Source organism: Nyctibius grandis, chromosome 1, assembly GCF_013368605.1.
Source record: "Nyctibius grandis isolate bNycGra1 chromosome 1, bNycGra1.pri, whole genome shotgun sequence".
NCBI classification, from domain to species: Eukaryota; Metazoa; Chordata; class Aves; order Nyctibiiformes; family Nyctibiidae; genus Nyctibius; species Nyctibius grandis.
The window spans coordinates 40,155,741-40,183,186 of NC_090658.1; the positions used below are offsets into that span (position 1 = coordinate 40,155,741).

The 27,446-nt window shown below is 43.8% G+C and overlaps 1 protein-coding gene across 1 annotated transcript in view; it reads right to left on the bottom strand.

Moving 5' to 3' along the window:
• KIF26B (kinesin family member 26B) overlaps nucleotides 1-27,446 on the bottom strand; it is a 303,945-nt gene that overhangs the window by 17,150 nt on the left and 259,349 nt on the right. The window contains exons 11-12 of the mRNA XM_068400416.1: nucleotides 4,720-4,882; nucleotides 147-3,588 (exon numbers count right to left, since the gene is read on the bottom strand). Of these exons, the coding sequence (XP_068256517.1) occupies nucleotides 147-3,588; nucleotides 4,720-4,882 (3,605 nt within the window). The remainder of the gene's footprint in view (nucleotides 1-146; nucleotides 3,589-4,719; nucleotides 4,883-27,446) is intronic.

The window sequence follows — 27,446 nt, forward strand, 5'->3', positions numbered from 1 at the left end:
GAGCTGAGGACACTTACCCTGGCCTTGCTTCTCTGCTAAGACATAGAGCTGGTAATGAACTAGCTCACCTTTAGGGCTAGCCTCCCCATCATGAACTAGTTAACTGCTTTGGTCTGCGTCCCTCTTTCACACAACCACAAGCTTACCTGCATTTGATCGTTTCTTTGGATTTTTGAGACTTCGGCACCTGCCGCTCACGGAGCTGCTGTTCTCGCTCATGGAGTCTTGTGCTGAAGAGGCGCTCCCCGTCGCCTCGCTGTCCCTCATCATGCTCTCGTAGCCACTGCTCCCCCCACTGTGGTAGAAGAGGGCTGTTTTCCCCATGGCGGGGGGCAGCTCCCCGCTCAGGACACTGCTGTTGTCGCTCCCGTGACCACTGCTGCAGCGGTGAGGTTTCCGAGGAGGGGTGATCTTGCTGTAAGGGGAGGGTAGTATGTGAACAGCTGGCTTCTCATCTCCGGGAAGGGCCCCACGCTCATCTGCCTCTGAGCTTCCCCGTGGCTGTAAGCCTCTGGCACTGGCGCTGCCTTGGAGCAGCTCCGAAATCCTCCCGTTGACGGCCCGAAGGGGCAATTTGGAAGCAAGGCTGGAGCCCCGGTTTCTGCTGAGGGACTGTGTTGACCAGGACATGTTCTTCCCACTTGGAGGCAAACTGGAGCTCTGCCCTATGGACTGAGGCAGAGACTTGGTCGAGAAGCTGAGTGTTTTGGTGGCAGAGGCAGACAGGCTGCGGGCCTTGGGACTTGCCAGCAGGAGCTTGCTGACTGCAGAGATCTTTGACTGGCTGGCTTTTGGGGAGGCACCTGCAGACTGGGAGAGGCCCGAGTTGGTGGGTGAGGACATGACACTGCGGCTGAGGCTCCTTCCGGCCCTAGGCATGGTGGTGTCCTTGACAGGGCTCATTTTGGAGCTCACAGAGGACAGGCTTTCTGCTCTTTCCAGTGACAAACACTCATAGTGGCTTCCTGTGGACCTCCCGAGGGAGTTGGTCCTGCTGGCGAGCTGCTCCAGTTTGGCACTGAAGAGCTTGCTGCTGCTGTTGTTGCTGCTGCTGTCAATGGCAGGGCCCTTCTGTTTGGCATTCAGCTCCTCGGGGAAGCTGGTCAGGAAGGACCCAGGCTGGCTGGAGGGACTGCTCGTGGTGCTGCTGGCTGCACTGTGCTGGGGGCTGGCTCTGTTCTTCTGATCCAAGCTTGACTTCCTCACCGGTGGCAGAGGAGGGGTCCCTTTGGGACGAGTGAGGACACAGTGTTTGGGAGAGGCCATTTTCTTGTCAAGGCTAGCCTTAGAAAACTGGGGGAGGGCAGGATTGCTGACTCCGCTGCTGTCAGTGGCAGTAGGATGGAGGTGACTGTCAGGTTCCTCCAGCTTGTTTGCCTTTGGGAGCCCTTGAGGGAGGCTGCCATTCTTCAAGCCATCACTGGAATGAACAGGGCTTTGGGTTGCAGAGCCCAACACTGCCACTTCACATCCATCCACAATCCTCTTTAGACTGTCAGATCCTGGGGAGATAGAGGTGTCCCCACTGCTGCTGCTGCTGCTGCTGAACCTGTCTGTTGAGGACTGCTTTGTGCTGTGCTCAGGCTTGGCTGAAACTGTGGCCATGTCAGGCCTTGGCCCATCACTGCTCCCAGAGCTGTCCTTTTTTACATCTTCTTCTCTCTTCAGCCAAGGGTCTTCAAATTTGATATCCTTCTTAGCACTGGATTCTTTCCCGTCATTGGGATGAGCAACCATTGGGTCTGCAGTTACTGCCGGTACAGAGTCATCAGTGACTTGTGCTTTGAAGGGATTAACGGCAATACATGGATACACAGTAATGTTTGTCTTCATTGGGATGTAGCCTTCACAGCTGCTGAGGCTTGCGGTGTTTTTAATTGTGACAGTAGTTTTCCCTAGAGCTGATATTTTACAGCCTTTGATGGGTGGCACTTTGCCGAAAGCTTCCTCCCCCATTTCTGACAGTATGAGCATGTTGTCAGTCACTGGCTTCTCTTTGTCACTTACACAAATCATGCTGGCACTTTGTATGGTGCTTGCAAACTCGGAGACAGGGGGTTCTGCCATTGCTTCCCCATGCCCATAGCACGCCTGGGCTATGAAGCTGTGGCACGACTGTTCACCATCACTCCCTGTACTCATTTCACTCAACCATGAGCTGATGGATGAGCGCCTGCTGCCATCATCCTGCGATTTGTCATCCAGGCCCAGCTTTGGAAGTGGAAGGAACTGTGTGATGCTGACTTCAGACACAGGAGCTGCACTGGAGTAACATTCAAGGTCTTCAGATATGCTGCTGATAATACTGACTGGCCTAGAGCCAGAGGCCAAAGCCTGTACAGAGCAGTCACTGTTAAAACTGATGATACTGGTTGGGCGCCCATTGTCAAGGACCCCACTAATGGTTAGCTCTTCTACAAGGGTGAACACCAGCTCGTCCTCTCCATTCAGCTCTAATGGCTGCTGCACAGTCACCATGGTGGTGCTCAGAATCTCCTTCTTGGATTCTGGAGAAATGCTTTGTTGCCGATCTTCATCGAGAACGGTCTCTTCAAAATCCCCATTGATAGAGGACACAGACTTCTTCATGATCTGAGGGCTCATGCCTACAGGTGGGGTCCGGATTTCTGGCTGCAATAAAGATTCACTAGACATCATCCCAGTATCCTTACTCAGGGGAGCTGGTGGGGGAGTGGAGCTGGGCAGGACTCCTTTCTGTGTATAGACCTTGCACCTCTGGGAAGGAGAAGTTGGTGGCTTGTACTCAGATGTCTTTGAGAGGCTTGCAATGCCAAGTCGGGGAGAACCCATTGGCCGAGGTTTGCCTTCCACAAATCCACATGTGTTGAGACCTTCTCTGCTGCTCTGCAAGCTGGTGCTGTGTGCTAACTGACAAGAGCCAAGCTCTTTACTAGAGCTGCCTGTTACACTCCTGGGAGAAGATGGAGTTGAAACATTAGTAAGAGCTCCAGAAGGAACAGGGGAGTGATTTCTTTTAGTTTTGCTGGGTGTTGCAATTATGTTTTCCTTGGCTTCTCTATCAGGATGCTGACATTCTGGCATCGTATCTTCCTTATCTGACTCTGGTAAGTGGCTAAGCTCTGCCATCTGGCTTGAGATAGAGCACTTAGACATCTGGTTTGAGCTAAATTGAGCAGGCATCTCTTCAAAGGGAAATTTGTCGGTCTCTTCACTGCCATCTATGCAATCCAGCCTCTCCTGGAGCTCTGCAAAGGTGTTGCACTTCAGGCAGTCTCTTTCAGATGTGCTGGGCCCGGATTCACTCACTTCCTCCAGCCTGCCCTCATTTCTGGTCTTTTGCAGAGCAGGAACTATGGGAACAAAGTCAGGGGGACCCTCATTATCTGTCAGTTCCTTATCAGAAAGGGCAGTGCCATTGGGGCCAACGTAAATCACTGTGTCACATGACTGCTCACTGCTGGACGAATAATCAGGATCACTTGATAAATGCAAAATAGGGAAGTCTGGGTCAACAGTGTTTCTAGAATGGAAAGGCCTCAGCTGGGTTGGCCTCCGCATCCTGCCCTCCTCACAAGAGCTCTCTCCTCCAGAAGAACTCGATGTGTACTGCAATATGAGAAAGAGAGACCATGACATTTCAGCATTGCAAACAGCTCCTTGCACAAAGCGCATACACCAAAAGGTCACAGTCACATCTAAACTAGGAAATCTCTGAACTAAGGCACAGAGCTCTGAAGCTTCTTATCCACAGCGCTACAGCAAACACACAACAGTGTTCAATGGAGAATCCAATGCCCCAACTCTGTCCCCCACTCAAAATCATGAGACTTCAAAAGAAAGGTACTGAACAAATGGATTAGGATCCCTCCCTTAATTGAGCCTGGCCAAAAAAAACAGACATTTTGCAAAGGCTTTTCTGATCGCATGTGTGTGCGTGCATGTGTGTGTGAGAAGAGGAACAAGAAAACTCGTTACACAAATAAGGCACAGAAAATAAAGACAATCCCCATTTGGTCATACTACCACTGTGTGGAATTGTGTAACGTGCAGTCAGAGGTCTCTGGAGACACACTGCTGTGGTGGTGTGTGGACTGAATCCCTTTACTTGTCTCTCTTCAATCCCATTGACAAAAAAGGTTTTGTCCATCCATAGGCTTACTCATGCCCAATTCACACCGTAAGCTGTACAGAAGGAACCAGGACTCTAACACATGAAAGTGGATACAGTCTATTCTCACTCTACTTCTTGGAAAATCTATCACCTGTATTTAGACGCAGAGGGAATAAAAGGGGCATCAATGCTGGCAATGGACATACTGCTTTGCATTTCTTTTGCTCCTTCTCTCTCTGAGAAGCATAGAGAATCTAATTCTTCATTAATCCCAATTTCCTTTAACTCTGCGTCAGTTTCATTCCTTATTATTTCATTAGCACTAAGAGCATAACTGAAAATAAATGCTCTCTGACAGCTATATCATTAAATGAGGCCAGCTTACAAACCTGCTATAGCAGATATGTCTGAACTCACTTCTCTGTATCTGAATCTGAAGCACTTACCCCGCCTAGTCTCTGCTACGTGCTCTAAGCCACTTGCCTAGGACAGGGTACGTACAACCCACGCACTCTGGCATTGATTACTGATTTTGTTACATGCTGCTCTACCCTATTAAGGATCCTTCAGGGTCCTTCTTCCTCCCTCCTCCACCACTACAAGAAGGGAGTTATATGTTGTCTTACCTTAGTTTTCTTTTTCTTCATCCTGAGGACCCTTGATGCAATCTGGATGGTGGACAGCGTCTCAGCGTAGTTCCCTGCAGCGGCTGAAATGTGAGCTATCATTGTGGTGCGGCAGTTCATATTCCCCAAGGACTCCCGAAGCAACATGGTGAGCTTGCTGTCTCTGCAAAATAAAATGAATTAAGGCTACATTAGTGAGCAAGGTTTCACTTTGACCATCATGATGTGACTTAGGTCTCAGTGAGATTTTTTTTCTCCTCTTTTTAATGGAATCCTAATTAGTTTCCTTCCTTAGGTTTGCACTATGTTGTGTCTGCAGCTGAGCATGCTGAAAGACCCTGGACTACAATTTAAACTTCTTTGCTCTTCAGTTCCCCCTTTCTGTCTTCTTCTGGCCTCCGTCCTTCTGCATTCTTACCACTGCCGATACAGAGATGCAGAACAGCTCTGGAGACGAACTGTTAAGGAGCCGCTGCCTCAAACATCAAACTGCTGTTTGTTGTTTTCCAGTGCGCAGTGGGCAAGCAAACTCTGGCCCAGCTCTGGAGAACAAGAGGGCAGTAGATTACATTAGAGGACCCAAATTTTTTCTTGCCTTCTAGGGCACTGGGTACCTCAATAATAATAATATTTAAACCAGTGAAATTAATTTTGGATGATGCTGGTGAAATACAAAACAATCAAGCCTTAAGACTTCGCACAATTGTTCTTTCATATTAGATCTTTTCTTCCACTGAGGCGGAAATCAAATTTTCTGTTCTTGCCATTTACTCTATTGTTCAGCATAGGACAGCTTTTGAAATGCTGATGCCTTATTGTGGGGCTGTCTGTGACTGGACTAAGAATATGAATTTTAACAGCATAATGACGCATATATAATGCTTCTGTGGTGGTCATCTAATCCTGTAGTCAGAAATGCACGATATAATTTTTAAAGAGAGTTTTAGCTACAAGGTGTACAGGTCTACTGGATGATTAGTTGGGATATGGCATCCTCTTGAAGAGAGCCTCTCCTACACTAAAGGTTGTGGATGATAGTTAAATACAGCTGAAAGCAAAGACAGCAGCAGCCTCATATCTACCTATTGCTAAAGGAATTGCTTTCACCTTTGTAATGATAGCAATACCTTCAGTGGCTGGGGATCAGATTTTTGGGGCCCACCGTTCATTATCTGCTAATGAACTATGGTGCATGTGTGCCCTTGGTCGTCCACTTAACATTTCCAGCTTATGGGAATTCTGCATAAAGCTACAATTGCTGGGAACTGAAGCTATGTCTACTGCATGGGACTGACAAACACCAAAATTCTTGAATGTCTCTTTTTGATGGAGTAAACAACAGCATTTGGTATGCATATTTTGATGCATCTAGCAATAAGTCTGGGGAGCTCATAAATTGTGCTTATCCTGAGATTTCCAGTACTTGTGATTTCAGCTACGCTAGCAATACTGGAAGTAAAACATTTTTTTGTTTCAGGATTTCTGCTTCCATCTGCTCCAGACACATTGAAGGCAGTCTGGTGTCTTTGAGAAGCAAACATCCATAAAGACTGTACTGAGACAGCCTCACTCATTTCACTTGTGAGTGACCTAAGCCTGCTTTGAATTCACAGATCCATAGTTAATAGGCTGCCATACCTCAGGTAAGTGGCCTTCCTTTCCATCAAGGAATAATTAAGATGTCAAATTTTGTACATCAGTTACTGCCACTCCAATGCAGAGTTACACGGAAATTATTAACATCTGCACAGAAATCAATAACAAGCCTTTCATTTGCTAGTGCTTCTATCATAGCAAAACATGAGACGACAGGGGAGAGGGCAAAAGAATACATTCTGAACATGTTGGTCTCCTGAGAATAAATACATAACCCATGCAGCCAGCATCAGCACACTGCAGCTTGGCTTTCCTAGAGGTATATGCATTACGAATATATAAAATAATCTGTGCCATCTGCCTTGTACTGAAATACACACTTGGAAGAAGAATGATGATACAGAGGAAATTCCTATTCTATAATTCAAATGATCCTCTGGCATATATCAGATAGGAACTAAAGGGCAGATTTGTTTAGGATTAAAGCCTGAAACCTAGCAGCACAAAAGCCCAGCCAACACCAATTTCTAATTTCAGAATTCGCTCATTCAGCACTGTCTGCATCTTGACTATCAACTTCACTTTGCACCCAGACAAAACAACTAGCCTCATGTCACTATTGTACACTGAAAAATAAAATAAAGAGGAAGAAATTTGCTAAAAACAGATTTTTGTTAATTCTGGACATTGTCATAAGACAAGTTCACCTGTTCACGGTTCACTGATCTCTCACAATAGCACCTACTAACTTCTAAAGGAAAGAAAGAAAATCAAAGAGAACACAATAACACAAAAAATGTGCAGCTTAATTTTTAACTCACCCTATTCTCATCAAGTAAAATATTGGTAAAATATTTTGGATGTCTCACTGAAATTTGCTTGACAGACAGTACGAGACAAAGTAGATGCTTTGTTCTTCCAAATGCTGACATGGCATTTCTGCCTGAAAAAAAAGAAAGGCTCTGCATTGTTTCATTAGGTGATTCATGAGCTGGTATTTGGAAAAGCAAAATTTCATGTGGAAGCAGAAGTTTTACAAAGAGAAGGTCTGCACTTCTGCACTGGAAGAGCTTTGAGAAGGAACCTTTGTCGACCTTTGTCGATCGTCTGTCTGTGAAAACTAAACTAAGACACAGGAAATTTTGAAGACCTCACAGAAGGGTTGCTGCTCCTGGGTGCATGTTGCTCCCTGTTATTAAGCAGAGGCTGGTTTGTAGAAAGTCCCAGACTTCTTGCAGCAGAACAGTGAATTGCATCAATGTCTTTATAGCAAAGGGGAGATCCTCAGGAATGCTAATGGTCCATTTTTATTCTCGAGTAGTAAAATGATATGCCAGAGCAACACAATGACCCCATTTTATATACCTGTCTTGATTTTAAAGGTACTTCTATCCCATCCACTAATGTTTTTACAGTTTAGGAAATTTACCATAACCTATCATGAATATGGGGATATAATACACAGAGAACAATGAAGATGGGGTCAGAAGGATACCACAGTTCAGACTCCAAAGCCTTTATATCAGTAAGACCATTCTGTAGCCTTTTCAGTACTTAAAAGTTATCTCATTCTTCTAACTGCATCACTTGGTCTAATAAAATACCTTAGCATTACTTGCAAATCTTTTCTTGCCTAGCTCCTTAGATCATCATGGCTACAGCAAAATACTACTAAATACTATTCATATATCCCACACAGGTAAAACCCCAAAATAAAGAAGGCAAAGCTCTATCTCTGGAAAAGTCCAGAGGCAGGAACCCTGGGGGCAGGAAACTACACTCAGATGTCTCTAGGAAGTATGTCATACAGAGGATCCAGAAAGGAAGGACTGTGAGGACTTCCAGGCAGAAATCTCCAGTTCGTTCCATGGAGTAGCAGCCCTTCACATGGGGAGGAGCTCTTTCTTCTCCATGCTGCTCCCTTAACTCCTCCTAGACAAACTGGCTGCCTGGGACTTGGATGGGTGGACTCTTAAATGGGTTAAAAACTGGCTGGATGGCCGAGCCCAGAGAGTGGTGGTGAATGGGGCAAAGTCCAACTGGCTGCCGGTCACTAGCAGTGTTCCCCAGGGCTCAGTTCTGGGGCCGGTGCTGTTCAATATCTTTATAGATGATCTAGACGTAGGGATTGAGTGCACCCTCAGTAAATTTGCAGATGACACCAAGCTGGGTGGGAGTGTCGATCTGCTGGAGGGTAGGAAGGCCCTTCAGAGGGATTTGGACAGGTTAGATAGATGGGCCGAGACCAACAGCATGAGGTTCAACAAGAACAAGTGCCGGGTCTTACACTTTGGCCACAACAACCCCATGCAGCTCTACAGGCTGGGGGAAGAGTGGTTAGAAAGCGGCCCGGCGGAAAGAGACCTGGGGGTGCTGATCGACAGCCGGCTAAACACGAGCCAGCAGTGTGCCCAGGTGGCCAAGAAGGCCAATGGCATCCTGGCCTCTATTAGGAATAGTGTAGCCAGCCGGTCTAGGGAAGTGATCGTCCCTCTGTACTCGGCACTGGTGAGGCCGCATCTTGAGTACTGTGTCCAGTTCTGGGCCCCACACTTCAAGAAAGATGTTGAGGTGTTGGAGTGAGTCCAGAGGAGGGCGACCAAGCTGGTGAAGGGTCTGGAGGGTTTGACCTATGAGGAATGGCTGAGGGAGCTGGGGTTGTTTAGCCTGGAGAAGAGGAGGCTCAGAGGTGACCTTATTGCAGTCTACAACTACCTGAAGGGAGGTTGTAGTGGAGTGGGAGTCGGCCTCTTCTCCCAGGCAACTAGCGATAGGACAAGAGGACATAGCCTCAAGCTTTGCCAGGGGAGGCTCAGGTTGGACATTAGGAAGCATGTCTTCTCAGAAAGGGTCATTAGACATTGGAACAGGCTGCCCAGGGAGGTGGTGGAGTCACCATCTCTGGAGGTGTTTAAGAAAAGACTGGACATGGCACTTAGTGCCATGGTCTAGCTGACATGGTGGTGTCAGGGCAATGGTTGGACTCGATGATCCCAGAGGTCTCTTCCAACCTGATTGATTCTGTGATTCTGTATTTCCACCCTCTCACATTACAGCAGCTACTGGAGGACTCATAGTGCCATTTTCTGAGTCTCTCATGGCTGCCACTAAGGAACCCTAGTAGGTATTAAAACTCCCCAAACGAGAGATGTGACAGTGCTGCAGTGAGCACAGCGTTCTCTATTCCTTCTCTTCTGAGACTTCACTATGCAAACTAGGATCAGTGTAAATTAGTCCTTTAATTGCTCAGTAAGAAGGAAAAATGTACATCTTTTTGCTCCTCTGATACATGTCTGTATTTTCCTTCCTCGTGAATGATTAGTTATACTCAGATTCAAACAATACATAATCTTTCATTAGAAGAATGAAGATCATGATACGTTTCCTTGGACACTGCCTAAATCCCACGTGCCTCTGTGCATTAAGTCCAAGTCTATAACTTCATGACTGGATACAATTTTTCCACTAGACCCCTGCCTCAATCACTGCACAGGATAAACAATGCTCACTGAACAAGAAGTTATTCAGTCTTTCATTTAATCCTTGCCTTTTAATGTGAGGACTTATGCCTTATCTACTGTTAGGACTATACAAACTCAGCTCTGAATCCAGAATGATTGATTTCTTCAAAGGCCTTTTTTTTTTTCCTGTGGAGCTCATCAATGCAGTATCTGATGAATGCCTCTGAGGTGAGGTATATAATCCCCTGATAACACCTGCAGCACTGAAGACTTCACTAAGTATAGGTGTTCGGCATGAAGCACTGATCTTTCAGAGTACTGAGCATTATATAGTCTTTTATATTCAAAGTACAGCTAACTTTGATTACTGCTGCAGACAAATTGGGGCAGCTGATTCTCAACCTGGGTACCCAGAAAACCAGGAACATGCAATTAATAGATCACCTAAAATTTTTAGGAATGCACTGGCAGAGCCAGTTCTGAAGGTGGTACCAGCTCCCTTCAGAATACTTCCCTTCTCTTCCACAGCCCTCAGTCCCGTTTTCCATATGCCTCCCAACTTCTGCTACAAATTAGGGAAGGAATTTATCGACAATGACCACATTGCTCTACAGTCCTGATTCATCTCCAAAGCCGGTTCTGTATCTGCCTTGAAAAAGATGGTAGTTTTAAGGGCAGGGGAAAAATCCTGCAAAGACAACACAATATATAGCCCATGGGGCCAGAGTAAATTTGCCAGGACAACCTTAATTCTGGCATTTCCTGCCCCTGTAGCGATTGATTTCACAATCTGAATGCTCTTATGATACATTTCTATGTAATTTCACATGGATTTGTGTTTACACTTCAATGAGACATCAGCAAGCCTGGAACCTTCCTATGTATTAGAAAGCCTCAGTTGCTGAACTAGCCAATCAGCTGGCAGCAGCAGCTGGCTGCCACCTTTCTTATGGACAAGTGACAGAGAAGAAGGACATGACTTGCATTTTACCATAAGGTTTTGCTAGTATTAGCTGCCTGTAATAAAACAGTGAGACTCAGGAGCATTGCTGCGCTGTAGAAGAGCTGTGCTCTCATGTGTTCACATCTGTTTTTTGCCATGCTCTTCTCTCATCAGACAATCCTGTTCTCTTCTATCAGTGTCTATCCTGGGCTTTCCTCATCTGACCTCTTACTCATTCTCATTCCCATACCATGATCCTTACCTGCAGCTCCTCACCTAAATAGCCCAGCACAGCTCCATTTCATCCTGCTGTAGTCTAACCAGCTACACCTGACTTTGCCAGTCTCCAGAGTCATTGCAAGACCCTCTCCCAATACTAATCTCCTCTTTCCTCACCTTTTGCTCTCATTAACATCCTCCACTGCCACTGCCTGACCTCCAAGGCCCCTGTCTCCACTCAAGTCTCCCCAGCTGCTCACTGATACCCAGCAGACGAACCCCATAACCCTGCCATAATTTGGCATGGCCGACTGCATCACACTGCACAGGTGAGACGCAGGCCAGAGTGAGGGGGCATGGCATGGGCAGTGCCTTCCTGGGTCTTCCTCTGTCACATCCTTCAGCTTTATGAGAATCTGTGTGAGCAATGTGTTTGAAGTGAGCTACACAGAAAAGAGGCAAATGGTAATTGCTTTTGTTTAGGGCTGCAAAATAGAATTCATGAATAGAAAATGAAGCAATAAGAACAAATAATACGCTCAGGAAATTTGTAGGAGTCCTCGTTGCCCAGCATCTCATTCTCTGTATGGGAGAGGCAAGCACAAGACTGTTCCACAGAAGGAAGGAATACAGGAGAGGAAGATCCAGCTAAAGTCTTGGAATAATGATTTTTCTGTGGAATTATTTAACCAATCTTATTATATGCTTTGTTTTGGGTTTTTTTCCCCCACCTTAATAACAAATTTTTTTTGTCTTCCCCTTCCTCTCACCCCACTGCTGTGAGGATTTTGGCTATTCAGTGACAACAGCAGCACCATCAGGAATAGAAATAATAACATTCCACAAAGGATACAATACAATATTATAACTAAGCTTTAGGAAGTGCAAGGGTGTGTGTTTGTGCTCTCTATTAATCATATACCTTAGTGCCTTCCTAGGCACTTGGCCAAAAGGAGAAAGTTGTCAACTCCCTCAAGGTGTTATTGTGACAGGATCAGATGTTGTATGCCCTCAGGTGTCTTGTAATCTAGTTATTTATAGAGGTATGTCAAAGGAAAGTCTCAGTAACTATGGCAGTTATTTTTGATCATGAAGTCTTAACTCTGCTCCCTTGTGCTGATGCACTGCTTTACTCATAGTAATAAATGCTTGCATAACAAGGGAACCACATAAATACTCCATTTGGTTTTGGCTCTTATTATGTGGAGGTAATCTCTACAGAGGACAGTTTATAGCTTAAAATGCACAAACCCAATAGCGGATGTTACAGGTGTGTAACAGCTGAGTTCATGATGAACCAGTATAGTTTGCCTAGCTATGTCTTGCCTTTCCGTTAATAATTTTGATAGAGAGAAGAGGAAATGGAAGCAATGTGTGTAGACATAGGCAAAATGAGGCCAGGTGGAGTGATAAAGCCCTCGGTGGTTCAGCCATGTAAGCCTGGCTTTGTTAGCAGAACGAAGCGAGGCAGTTGAAGAAAGATGGGTAATGTGTTGGACCTTTAACCTGGGGAATCCTTCACCTGGTGAAATGAGGCATTGGGGAAATAATGAACTTGTTCCAGGTGGAAGCTGACTAGCCTTAAAGGGAAAATTAAGCAAAGTGGAAATCTCTGCTGCCACTGCAGTTAGTTATCTTGTATGAGGTATGCTAGCACAACCCAGAAAGCTGTGCTCACTGCTCAGGGGAAGAGGGAGCCAGCTGAAAGGACTACACTGAGGGGATACTGTGCTCAGATTCATGTACTGGGAAAATCACAGCCACATCTGGAAGGCATGTGACACTGCAGCAGTCAAGAGCAGGAGAATGGTGCTGTTGCAGCCAAGTATGGGATAACAGGGACTTATACTTAAATTCTAGTATTACAAAATGCATATAAAATGTAGGGGGGTTTCCCCTACAATTCTTGTCTTTTAAGAGCCTAACTGTGCAAATTTCATATTGCAGAATGATCCTTGTGCCTGTGACACCACAGAAGCATGTGGCAGATGCACAAAATAGCATCTTTTATTTCTTTTCACCAAAGACAAAAAAGAAAATTAAAGACAAAACGACAGAGTCTCAATAGCTGCAGCTACTCTTGACTCCTTGAAACAGACTCTCCCTCTCACCATAAAAGGAGCTCATTCAAGAGCTGTAACTTTTGCATAAAAGTTGCTTCCAACGCTGAGGAAACTTAAACAGTCTACAAAACAGCCAAGGAATACTCTGTTACCCAAAAATGACATAAAAGTGCTGTGCTCTTTGGAGGTCCCACTGACTGATCTCAGCAATTCAAGCTTATCCATAGTAGAACTATCTCACAATAAAGCAGTTGCTATCACACAACAGCTTCACTTTTACCTACGTATTAAAGAGTGCATGGTCTCTGACATTGCCAACCCAAGTCTGAGCTGCACACTGCTATGCTAGCCCTGGCGAAGTACAGAGAAAGATGGCTCCTCCATCTTCTCATTTCTGCCTTGTGCCACCACTGGAGCTAAAGCAGCACAAGCTTCATTTAGATAATTCAACCAACAAAAGAAAAAAGTTCCTCACAGTCTTTGCCCCAGCTACGTGAATTTATGTGGTTTGGTTCAGGTGCACTTTGGCAATATCAAACTGAAGACATAAACCCTTATTTACATGTCAACGTGTTACTCAAACGAGAGCTCAGAGATACAGATGTACTTTAAAGTCATAGCAAGAGCAAGTGTCGGGGTGGGAGGGAAGAGATGGTTGGGAGGGCAACTCTGCTGGAGACCAGTGATGGTATCAGAGAGAGAACTGCACTGAAAATGGACAAAATGATCCCTCTCCCCTCTGTACTCCAACTCCCAGCACAGAGCCAAACATCATTCACAAGCAACCATTAAAAACACACAAAGCTCAAAGATAATCAAAAAGGAAAAGGATCTGCCTCATTATAGTGCCAGCTCCTAATAAATTCTAGCTGAAAAACAGAAGCTCAATTAATCCAGGGAGCTAATTAGGCTCAGAAACTCTATGTTGGAGTTAAAGCCAGATTCCTCAAAACCAGCAATGCCACCGGTTAAGAAAACGTGCACAATAAATAGACTGTGATTTACAGGAGAAAAAAATTCCCACAGTTAAAACCAATAATGATCCAGATTTTAAATAATTTAAAGACTCTGCATGTGGCCAAGCTCTGTGCTAACTTCTACCCAGGTACACTCACAAAGGGAAGGAAAAAGCCTTCCCTCCCCCCACGCCCCTCCTTGTTTGGCTCCCTTACTTGGAAGCATTATGGCAACCACAAGTTTGGCTCAGCTTATCTCTATGAAGCCATTTGGTTTCTTTATATGAGAAGGCAACAGTCATATCTGCTATGGAACAGCAACTGGAGCAGCTTAGGAGCCTGCCTGCCTCTCCTCCAGGCTGCCTGCGCCCGGGAAGCACAGCGGGAGCGCTGGGAAGGGAAGGCGTGGGGAGCGGCTGGCCAGCGCCTGTGCCTCCCATAGGGCAGCGACAGGGGAAAACACAGAGCAAGAAAGAAGCGTGAGGAAACATCCGCTGACAATCTGCTGAGGACATGTTCTGGAAACCACCTTCACACCAGCCCCTCTGACGGCTAACATTGGCACGAGCACAGCAAAGAGACACCCAGCAAGGGCATTTCCAACAGCCCTCCATCAGCATGAAGAGCAGGATCCACTCCTGTTGCTCAGCGCCTTTGCTTGCAGCACTGCTGCCCCAGCTCTCGCCGCCTTCGCAGGGTCAGCAGTAGGCTGATTAAAGCAAGGCTCTCCACTCTGCGTTCAAGAGGCTAAGCAAAGGGGTTGTTTTCCAGAAGGCCTCGGCTCCCTGCAGCTCAGCTGCTGCCAACATCATCGTCTGGGGTCACACGTGCTGAAGAGCCACCATCGGTGACAGCCCCTGTAGAGAGGGCAGGGCAGCAGCCACAACTCCCCTTTCAGCGCAAAGAAGCACCTGCCTACGAGAGTGGCACAACTCTTGCGTTACCCACACCCCGGGCAGCTAGGTGACCATTTCGGCTGCTGCTCCGGTGAACACACCATGGCGATTTGGAGGGGGGACAGAAAGGCTGCTCGCTGCCACACCGAGCACTCCCACGCTGCCTGGCCAGAGGCAGCCCACTGCTGCCCGCACAGCGGCACCCGCGAGCCTGAGCAGCAAGCAAGAGCGCTTTGCCCTTTGCTTGCAAGGAGTGGTATGATTCGTATGTACCGAGAGTGGAACACCAGGGTTATTTCCTCAAACTAAAATTAACTTCAAATGTTGGTAATTGATCCATGAATATTCATGATCTTTTGGGAGGATTTCATAATTACTTCATTCTGGTTAGGCTCATTTGATCTGCAGTAGCAACAGCAGTAGTTTACACTCCTTTATCAAGATGCCAACAATTTGGCAGCATGACCTTCCCAGTTACCTGTGCTGGAGAGCAGCCCTAGTTATCCTAATTACAATCCCAAATGGAGTGGTACCTGAAAATAAATTGACTGCTGTTCATTTTTAGAAACCACTCCACTTGGCACTGCTACTAGCGTAAATAGATGACATCTCCAGGAAACTGGGAAGGTCACTCAGCAAAGTACTTCTCATTTTGATAAGTAAGATTTTATATGCCGACCTCCTAGAGCCTTCAGCCCACAGCATTATAGGAGAGGGCAGTGAAAGTGCACACGCTCCTGTGCAGAACAGAAAAAAAAGAAAAAAAAAGGCAGATTTTGGCTGTCATTAATATTATGAAAATTATACAGTTCATCTATGCCACTCACTAGACATGTTCCCAAAGAAAGTTACACTTAAGAGTTCATACTGCCTATGTACCTGTGCACAAACTTGCCAGCCTCATCACCTCCAGCAATAAACTTCTGGCCTGTTGGCCAATTTGAAGAAACTTTGAGCAAATAATATAAGAACCTCAAAGATAGTAAGTCTCTGTAAATGCTGTGAGAATTGATGGCTGGGTGGATGGAGAGAAATCTTATTTGTGCTCTCACAGAAACAAGACTGAAACTCCTTAAACTCCACTTTTGAACACACCAGAGAGAGCACACACAAATGAGAGGAATTTCCAGCCACAGGGGAACTTTATTTATACCCTTTTGGATGTCAAAATTAAGAGAAAAATTGTTAGAAACATTATTTTCTCAATGCTGATGCTCTCAGAACTGTTCATTTAGATAAATAGACCAAAAAATATGCACTCATACGAAAGTGGGTCCTGACTATAAGCTGTCAAAACAGAAAGTAAAGCCGTGAATATATTAAACTAACAGCATTACAGCAAAATAAACAGTCAGAAGCCTCAAGTCATGCTTCCATCTCTGGTAATCAATTTATGACCTTTTAAAGTTCCTCTTCACACACAGCTCCAAACTCTGCTTCACAGAGAAGCGTGAAACTGCTAAAAGAATCAATCCCTATCCATTGGCAAGGAAGATGGACTTTGCAGCACCCAAGTGATCTGCTAACCTAGGATGGGAATCAAGCAGGTGAAGCAAGTCCCAAAATGGGGGAATTTTTCATGTGCCATCTCCCGTTTATCAGCTGGGGACACACTGGCCTCAGTTGCTCAGCTCCAAACCATCTAGGAATTAAAACACCATAACTGTTATTTAGGAATACTGTATTGGCATGTCCAGGTAATATGTACAGATCCTAGACAATGTGCATGCCCATCTCCTTCCAAAAATCTGGGTAAGTAATAAGGTGGCTAAGTATGGACTTAGCTGTCTAACTTTACACATTCTTTCCCTTTTGAGAAGAGTAAGAAAGCTGAGCTGCTCCTTTACACTTATCTTCTTTAAAAAGCTCCTTTACACCTATCTTCTTTAAAAAACAGAAAACTGGTTTCACTTCACAGACTCCATTTGCTTTACTATTCACTATATAGTTTCAGGATCAAAATAAGTTTCTTAGACACCTGCAACGTTTGCAGAATCTGATGAGCACAGCGTTCTCTGGCCTGCAAGTCCTTGGCCTCTATATTTGAACTGCCAACAATCAATAGGGGCAGAGCGAGCTCATTAGGAACTAGAGACTAGAAACTCCTTTCACATAAAAATGAACAGCCATCAGACAGCAACAACTTTCTTCCACAGGTGGACTGAGCTACTCGCACAAAGGGCTGATTTAGAGATGCAATGAGACAGACTGAGTGACAACAGTGACGCTGTCATCCTGCATGGCAATTAAAGATCACAGATGAAAAAAATCTCTACCTGTGTCTGGTTTTGGTAATATCCGTAAACAAGCCTCAAAATTGAGATTTTATGAACTGAAACCCATGGCACTATGGTGTGAACCCAGCTGTCACTGAAGACTCCCATAAGCTTCAGCAGGGTCTGAATTGGGCTTTTACAGATTTAGTGACTGGGTACATGAGATAATGAATAAAATAATCGCTTCTGAAGTCAAATACATGGCAATGAAGTTAAACTGTGGAACCACAGGCAGTTTTATGATATTTTTGGCAGCACAGGGCCAAATCTAGCAGCTGCTGCAGGGCAGTGGGAATTTTGTCATCTCTTAACACAGACACAAGAATACTAAATGTTTGGATCTTTTACCCCTCTCACACTCCATCATACTTTATTCACAGAGGACTTCAAATAGAACCTGAGGGATCCCTGCAAGTACATGGAGACACCCAAGTCTCCATGTAAGTAAAAGTGGCCAAATCAATATATAATGATTTTTAATGTATATATATTTGCTATTTAAACCATTTGGAGATAGGCTGTATCAAATATATTTCTCTCCATCTATGCAGCAATTTAAAATATTAATGATGCACATGCATTTTTTATATTATCTGAAGTTTCACTCCCCCTTTAAATGGATTCTTCTATTTATTTTGCCCACTATAATACCATTAATTAGACAAGCTCCTCAGTAGGTTCTTGTATCTCCAACACTTCAGAGATCTTTTAATAGCCTGTGACAGCAAAGAAAAGAAACTTTTTTAAACTTACCGTTTAGTAATTGTTACGCAGCTTGCAGTTTTACCTGAGGTAACCAGAGCATGCTTTAGAGTTCTATAGGCATCCATTATGCCCAGAAAATCAACTGTAAATTCAAGTATTTCCATGTTAATTACTGCCTCTCCACAAGGTTGGTAGTCAGACCAGACTTGTGAGTGCCAGAAAGCAATACACAACTACTGATGTTTGTATGTATTTAGTTTGAAACGATAAAAAGGTATCTGTTAAAGAGTTAGCTGTTCAAAATCCCAGAAGCACTGAAACAAAATTTCAAAGAGAAGCTGAGCCAGTCTTTCATAGAAGGCTTCTTTCAACCTTCAGCCTTCATCAGAAAGCCTCAAACTGGATCAATTTACAATGTACCTGGCAGGTCCCCCTTCTGTTTACAAAGCTGCTGCTGAAGCTCAGGAATTCCTGCAGCTGAAAATAGTTGAGGCTGCAAGCATATTTTGGTGAAGTACTCATTCTAGTCTTACAGTCTCCTTGGCATCTGCTGTTGAATTTAGACAGAGACAGGATACTAGAAGGACATTTGGCCTGAATCAATATGGCCATTCTTACGTTCTTAGTGTTAGGTTATAGTGGTGTACAGCAATGCTCTGCAGCCTCCTTCCTGAATCCCCTCCGCATGCCTGCTGTGCTCTCCTAAGGATGGGGAACCTCAGCAACAAACCAACCCAGGCCCTGGTCACTATGTCTGAAGATACAAGAGAGGCCAAGAGAAAAGATGGTCATTCTCTTAAGGAGAACGCATTGACAACAACCACAGAAGGAGAAAGACGAAAGAGAAATGCATTGTTTGGTCCTGTGAGTCTGATCCCTGTGGGACTGTCATCAAAGTGAAGGTGATACTTGGGGTGAGAAGAAACTGAATCATTAGCTCCTGCCCCTGCCCAGTACAGAGGATCGTATAATCCTCCTTAAGCATTTAGAAAACCCATCCTTAAAAACATTAGGGCTTCCTAACACTGCCCACACACTTCCATTTCAGAGTGGCATGCTGGAAGCCATCTACTCCTCTATTTGCCCATGTTCCAACATGGCCCTGTGGTTTCCATTGCTCTCACTCCCCAGGGATGGGAAGGCTCCTGCCGCATGTACAGACACCACTTACGCTCCTTCTCATGCTCTCTCTATTCCCTAACTCTATTTGGGTACGCAAGCCAAATTAATTTCATCTTCTCTCACATGAAAAGCTATCCTGCTGCCCTTCCCAGTCTTTCTTGTAGTTGTTCCAGTTTGAATTCATCTTTCATCTATATGGGTGACCAAAGCTGCATCTAGGAGAGGAATCACCAGTCCCTTGCATAAGGGCATTACTATTTTTCTGCTGCCGTTCCTAATGCCCCCTCAGACTTCATTACCTTCTCACTGGTACATCAGCTGTGGACACCTGTGATCATTAACCAATATGCCTAAATCAGCACACACACCCCACCCTCCCTTCTAGCTGATGAGCTCCCAGATTTCAGTAGAAATTATTAGCAGTCTGTCAGGGCAAGCCCTTGCATTAGTGCCATTTCTATTACCCTAGCCCTCGAGGTCCCACAGCTGCTCCCATCTGATGTTCTGATCTTCCTCTGTACAGATGACGGCTCTCAGCTTTGTGTAACCAATCACTATGATTAGCATGCTCCTCCTCTGCATGTCAAGGCTGCTGATAGTAACACTAAGTAAGATCTCTCCCAAAACTGGTCCTTGAAGAACTTCCTTGGTGGCCTTCCCTCTATTCTGACAGCTCCCACTTCAATGCTAGCTACTGTTGTCTCATCAGTCTTCACTACCTGATATATCGTACAGCTCCTTGTCTTCTTCAGCTTAACCAATGATTTCTCAGGGGACACCAGTTATTTACTCAGGTCTAGACAGATTACATTTACCACTCTTCTTTCACCTAGACATTCAAACATTAGCTATCATGTCTGCATAAAACAGAGGGCGAGGGTTGTATCCAAATGTATCCCCATTTGGGGAGGGGTGTTGAATTTAAATTCACAGACAGCTGTTCCAGATTTCCCTGCCTTGGGAACAGTCAAGATATTTCAAGGCTCACCCTCCGAGAAGGCAATACCTGTTGTTTGGATTTACTTTAAAGTGAGTTTTAACTCAGGCCTTCCGGATTTGTTCCTCTAACATCTTAATGCTAATACTGAATTTTTGTTGTAGCGGGACTTTCTTAACATAGTGTTAACTTTTGCAGCTATTTTGCAGCTACAAAAATTGATCACTTAATTCAGACGATCTAGCAATGAGCTCATTTAAGCTCCTCTCTTCTCTCTGTCCCTCCTCCTCCTCCATACACACTGATGAGCAAATCGTTTAGCGAGAGGTTTGTCTGCTGACTGTATGAATTTTACTCAGCAGGAAAATACATTCATCTAATTGCATTTCAAATGGTGAGGATCTGAATAAATGAACAAGTTGTTCTATGAATAGAGGAATTAATGAAGACTAGTTTCCTGTGGGTTTGAGTCCTGTGTTCCTCCATTTCCTACACTTCTGCTGTCTGCTCTTCTGCATAGTCCCTATGACCTCACCTTGCCACATCCCACCTAACTCATCCCCTCCCACTGCAGCTCCTTCTTCTCTCCTTGTTGGCCTGGGCATGCTGGCCAGCCAGCATTACGCTCAGCTGGCTGGAAAGCCAGCATGCAATGGAGTAGGTAACTAACTGCTGGCTTCACACCTTCATGGCCCAGCCTGCTTCTGCCCTGTCCCTCTCCCAGTCCCAGGAGTCTTGCACAGACCTCAGATATTTGGAGGCCTGTCCCTGTGTTATGATTGGAAATGGTCAATTAAATGGCCAATTAAAAAATGTATTTGGATGACTAGCAATGAGATGGTGTGATCATGTATGCTTCAGCCTCTCAGAAGGTGGCTAAATATCTCTTGGAGCACACATGTCAGAGCCAGTCCTGCTCACCAAGCTTGTCAGGCTTCACAGTTTTGAAGCACAACTTTGTGCATAGCAGTCATTCCCACCACTGGCTACCGAGGACAGACAGGACATTTCCCGTATTAGCATTATGAGAGTGATTAGAGCCACCTAATTATAGCTGTGCAATGACAAAAATCTCAGCTCACAGATGTCAAGTTAGCCAGGCTTTTAAGTCTTTCATGTCCTCTGGCTTAGATTATTCCTGCTTTATAATTTTTCAGATCCATGTTATGATTTTATGTCCAATTAATTCTGTGGGAAGACAGCTGTTCTCAAATGAACATGGAGTAAATACAATCAATAACAAACAGGCCGTTACGAGAGTTCAAGTCATTATTGCATTGTTAAATATTTTCCAGTAGTTCAGGTTTAGGTTTTTTTTTTTTCTGTGATGCATGACATATGAAATACATAGCAAATGGTTTAAAGGTCCTGTTCTGTTTTCAAAGCTGCTACTGTACCAGTTTCAAAAAAAGTAATAAAGACCCAAAAGGGACCAAAGAAGTTTTGACAACCCATGAATCTTCCCTCAGTGCAGCAGATTCACATATAGTGTAGCTAAAAGACATTTTTGACCCAAGCATTTATAATTAACTCTTAACTTGTCATATATAAAGAAAAGCTTTATTTTCATTTCAGTGTTTTTGTTGTAGTGTAATTCCAAGAAACACCAATTAGCTATCAAATGCTGACAACTTGCACTTATCACTGATTAGGGCTAGATATGAACTATAAACCTAGCACATTACCATAGTGCAACAGCTCATTACCAGTCTAGCTTTCCTAGCTAATCTTTTCTGATAATTTTTATTTAGGGACCTTCTGGCTAGCTCATCTAAAAATTATACGCTAATGATCTGAGCAGAATTGAGAACTTTAAACGGTAACATGGGAGAAAAAATAATTTTGTTTGATCTCTTTATGTTATGATAGATGCCATTTAATCATTTAGCACAGCAGAACATACCATTCCATTTCAGACTTGGCAAATATAAAGGAAAAGGGAAAAGGGTGAGAACTTCACACATCTCTAGACGTTCTCCACCACATAAAAGAGCACCATATATAGTATCAGAGAACGTTTAAGAGCACAGACACTGAGACAGCAGTCGAGACGTTACGTCCTGTGGGTCTCCTACAAGTCTACCATAGAGCATTGCCAAAGATGTGACTGCTGCTAGTAGAGGAGGCATGTCAGAGACGGGGTCACAGCACTGTGCACTGTGTCCTATGGAGATGTCAGGCAGCAGGGTGGCCCAACAGGCATCCTGGGGTGCCTGTTGCGAGTTAAGCCTCCAGAAGGTTTAACATGGGGCACTGGGCCCCTAGAATGCCCCAGAATCAGAAATGTGGCTTCCAGTTATGTCTGCCTCCTTCTCCCCCACCTGCCTGAGATTATGAAAGTATTTGAGAAACTGCAGCCAGAATTCAAATTCTGAATAACCATGGACTCAAGATACTGCAGCAGTGACACTGAGTGCTTCACAGTTATTTGCCAGAACTAGATGATAAATAAAAATTACTTCTGAAATATATTGGAGATAAAGAAGGAAAAGAACATGATGTTTTACCATAATTTTACCACTTGTTAATGAGTGCAAAGGATTAAAGATGGTAAGATGTAGGTAGGAAAATGTATCTGATCCACATTCTGTAAAGCTTGTGTAAATTAAGGGTATCGTGATATAAAAGTTTTATATTTAATAATTAATATAAACAGATTGACAGCAGTGACAGAAATATTTGAGAAGCAGCACAAGATCCCATTTAGAGGCTATCTCATTTCCTGCAATCTAACTGTGCTAGAGTTTCTTTTCTGAAGACTACGAGATTCACCCAACAATACCAATATTTTGCCCTGTGTTTACTGGTTCCTGCTCTGAATGGGTCAAAAATAGAGATGGTCAAAATGCACCTTAATGCCTCAAAAACCAAATTATGTCTCTAACTCAACCACTCAAACACATCTGTTGCTGGTCTATACCTGTGCAATTCAAAACTCGGATAATGGCAGAGCACAGTATGCTGAGCGAGTTCTCAACACTCATCTAGCCCCGCCCTTAAGACAATAAGTGCATAGCCTTTGATCTGCAAGAAGCTGGACCTTTTTTCTAAACATGGTGGTAGAGAATTTTTCTTCCTATTATGGGTGAAAGGAGCAAGAATCCCTCGGGACTCCCCTTCTTGGAACCTGCACAGCAAGAGGAGTGAAGATTTGCCATGCACTCTGCCCATCTTTCTAGATCTCCCAAAAGAATGTTCTCTACTTAAATTTGCGAAAATTGCAGATTTAACTGCCAGAAATGTTTCAATATGAACATAACCAGACCACAGGGCTGGGAGATGTTAGTTTACTATGAGAAAGGAGGCAGAAGGAAAAAGCACCGTACATATTCCTATTACATATTATGAGATTAACCAAGGAGAACTTACTCTTGCATTCAGGTATTGCAAAATGCCGTGAAAGGTCATATGGGCGGCATATAATTTATAATGTCAGCATAGAATACTTAACTCTGTCCCTTTGTATTTAAGACAATAATCATTGGTAGATTTTATTAGTTGGCTTCTGGCACAATAGAATTGTACTTCCAAATTGTGCAGTCTTAAAAAGGAACTTATATGAAGCTCCAGTTACTGGCACAATTAATGGATAATACACCGACAAGAATATAGAATTCATTAGATTTAATATGGATTACAGATTAGATAGTAGGAAACATTTGGATTTTTATATTTCTGGGAGATTAATTAAGGTGAAATAACACATTGGTAATATTTGCATGAAGCATACAGTTATTGGTTTTATATCTATATGAATATGAACATAAAATTATTAAGAAAGTTATTTGTGTTCTGAACTTAAGGTTAGTTTCAACAGAGAGATAACACAGCTGTTTAATGCATAAAATAGATGTGTAATTGCTAGTCAAAACGACTCTCACATACCCACACTATTACTGCTAGAGTTGAATTTTACCTTACTCTAATTTCATACACAGCCTGCAACATTCTTTATGCATAGCCCACAACTAAATGTTCCCTGTTGAAAAGATGCAGTGTTTTGTTTTTACACTACTCAGTTATCTATTGTTGTCTGGTCTTCAGTGAGAAGGATACCTTTTGCAACAGTAGAGTTTACTCTCTGACCAGGCATCCGAACAGTTATTAGTGTAAAGCTGAGATTCCTTAAAAGAGTCAGGTATCGCTCCACAGAGAAGCACCATTGATGGATGGAACCTGGCCAGTGGAATTAAAAATGTATTTTTAAGGGTTATACTATCTTTTGCATGGGTGTGATATAATAGCATTATCAGAGAAAATTCAAAATCTTACATATTAATGTAAAATCTTCTCTAATCGAATGAGCCAATTTGTAAAGAAAACCTTATTGTGGTGTGTCTTTCAAATAGCCAGTTTATTGTCAAATATACATACTGTCTTGCTTGTAATTCTTTGCTATCATTGTCTTATCTCTCTGTGAAAAAAGATGTTCAGTAGAAAAGTTTAAGCAAAACTATGCATTTTCTGGGGAGGATGAAAAAATCCATTTCAATTTTCAAACTACACCTAACAGATGTGATTGTGATACCAGTACAGACCAGGAGAGTCGTGCTATAGCACCACAGAAGCATCACGTCCCTGACTGGACAAGCCCTGACCCTGCTGGGAAGACAGGTGAGAGCCCCTGGGAGCACGTACAGTAGAGAGACCCAAAGCATCACTTGCAGATTCGCAGCAGCCAGAGCCTTCCCCCAAACAACACCCTCATCGCCACGGGGTGCTCTGCGCTGAGATGAGCGTGAGGGGAACGGACATGGCACCTGCAAAGGGACACAAAGGACTTCACCAGTTGTGTAACCTACTTGATGTTTATGTCTGACATACACATAAACGATTCCAGGAAAAGGAGCCCACAGAGGACTGCAATCAAGAGTAGCTCAAAACCAACAAAAGCCACTGATTATAATGCCATTATACAGCACATAGCCATCCAAAATGGCAGTAGTCACCTGATGAGATGTCATGGTTTAACCCCAGATGGCAAGTAAGCACCAGAAAATTAACTCTATCCCAGCCAAAACCAGCACATAAGAGAAAAGAAAATCTGTTACCAGCTTAACGGGCTTATTTTATATTCTGTATGATGCAAAGATCCTAAAGATTACCAAAGCGCACCCTCACTTTTTCTGTAAAACACACTCTGCAGAAAGCAGCCTCAACCTTTGGCTGATAAAAACATAGGAGCATTTCACAAATCTCACTGGAGCACAATGTGGTAGGGTGCCAACTGGTTCTCTTTCACAGATATGTATTTTCAGAGTCAAATCTTATTCCGCTTTGGTCCTCCATCAGCCCCCCTTTCACATCAGTGTAAACTATTGCAACTACAGCAGTTACCCTCAGTTCCCTTTGACATGAGAACTATCCTCCATCACTCCAGCAATCTCCACGCATGAGAGAGATGAGCAGGATTCAGGAGGTGCATGTCAGCATGGTCTGACCAAGTACACAGAGCTCCTAGAATACTCTCTCTCCCTATCTGAAAAAAGTGCAGCTATTTCTCTAACACCATACCTTTGGAAACACTTTTTTTTGTTATGCAGTACATGCCAACTAGGTAGCAGATCTGGATACTGCATCTAATTCCTGTCCTCTTGCACAGATGTGTAACTTCAAAGCACGTCATGTGGAGCCTGTGAAAACTGTTGTTTGCAAGAGAGAGGAAATACAGCCTAGGAGCACAAAAGATTCTGCTGCTCTGTTTATAGCTGGAGGCAGACATGAAAACTGTGTTCAATCCTTAAAAGACTGCTCCATACAGATTCATGTCCCACTTGCAGAGATGATGAGGTGCTTTTAACAGCTCACCTTGTAAGTGGCTCCCCTTGTTTGTTCTCCGTCTGTCTCTGAGTCGAGCAGCGCAGGTGCCTAGTGCAGTCTGAGCTGCCCGAAGGAACGGGCACACGCGACATGGGAGCTATGCGAGACCCTTGCCCTCTGGAGCTCCTGCTGAAGGCAGGCAGGACACCTGGGAAAGCTGCAGGCTGTACAAGCTGCCTGCGGCGAAGGCAGCAGGATAGAGACTTCAGTCAGTGGGAACACCCCCTCCTGCAAAGAGTGTAATATGTTGTGCATCCTTTTCCGAGCCCCAAAATCCCTTCAAGTCTATGACAGCTCCCAACTTTCTCCTTCTGTTCTATTTATAGAGACTGAAGACTGTATCTCCACAGCTTCCAGGTTTGCAACAGCACCCAAAACAACTGCTGCCATCATTCTGCTACCCAGCTCTCTGCTCTGCAGAACCAGCTGTGCCAAAGGGAGCCAGAAGGGCCGATATTTCTGACAGTATGGATGTATGTTTTTTCATTGATTTTCAAAATGAGTGAAGCTTTATTTCTGCCCAAGAGCACAAACTAAGGAATAAGGAGAGAAACAATTTAGTAGCTCCCCTCACCCCTCAAAAATAACCCACTGGAAAATAATTTTAAATACAACAAGTAGAATGGTTTTGCTGATGGGGTGATGAGACAAAATACAGCTATAACAGTTAAACCTGCTGTCTGAAATTACTTTTACCGAGGCTTGTCACCTATTGCTAGAAAGTATGTCACTTGATGGCATTCATAAACAAACAAAATTTTAAAAATTAAAATAATCTAATGTTCATTCTGCAGCAGGAGAGAGAGCTAATTTTAATATTTCTGAAGATAGTTCTAACCAGCCTGCTTAACTCTAAAAAGTCGATGCGTTTTTTAAAAAATTCACTTCACATCTGTTCATTGTGTACAGGCCTGGAGGCAACCACCAGCCAGAAAACTTTGATCATCCAGCAGAAGCTAGCTGGTATCTGAAGAGCACAAGAGGATTGTCTTCATTGTTTTCCTCTCAAACATATTATGAAAATAAGAACTTCAATAAAAGTTTGTATGGAAAAAAAACATTTTGCAGTTGCAATGCCATTCAAATGCTCTTGAAGCAGTAAGATAAACTGGCTGAAATAGACTCCATTTACAACCATGCAATTCTCTTCAAAGCTTCTAGGGCCTGTCACTCCATTGAGGGGGTGGTGTTAAATAGAGTCCAAGAAAAGAAAGAGTATGAAGAAAAATAGTTTAACTATTTGCCCAAAAACTGTGAAACAATTTAAGTTAAGGTCACAAACACTATTTATATACATTGAAGAGGAAAATCAAATAGTCCTGCTTGTGCCACTTCAGTAGTCACAAATCCCTATTTATGCAGCAAGTTCCTGTATAAACTTCTTGAGCTCCAAATTCATGGTCACAGGCCCATTTTCAACCAGTCAATAGATAATTGCACTTTTCCAGTTTTCACATTCAACAGTTCCATCAATCACATCCCTTGCAACAAACTCAACACTAGGTGACACTTAACCACCTACTGCCTCTTTCAACAAATAAGCTGTTAATCATCAAATACTGAACATGAAGTACGGTATACAATACCCCTTCAGAAGGGATTTGAGGATTATCTCATCTAATTAGATATAAGCATGTTTTCTAATCTATGGGCTTAAGCTAAAGCCCAATAAAAAGATTTCCATTGACTTACACTGAGTTTTGGATCAAGCACTGGGAAAACTTGATTTTGCA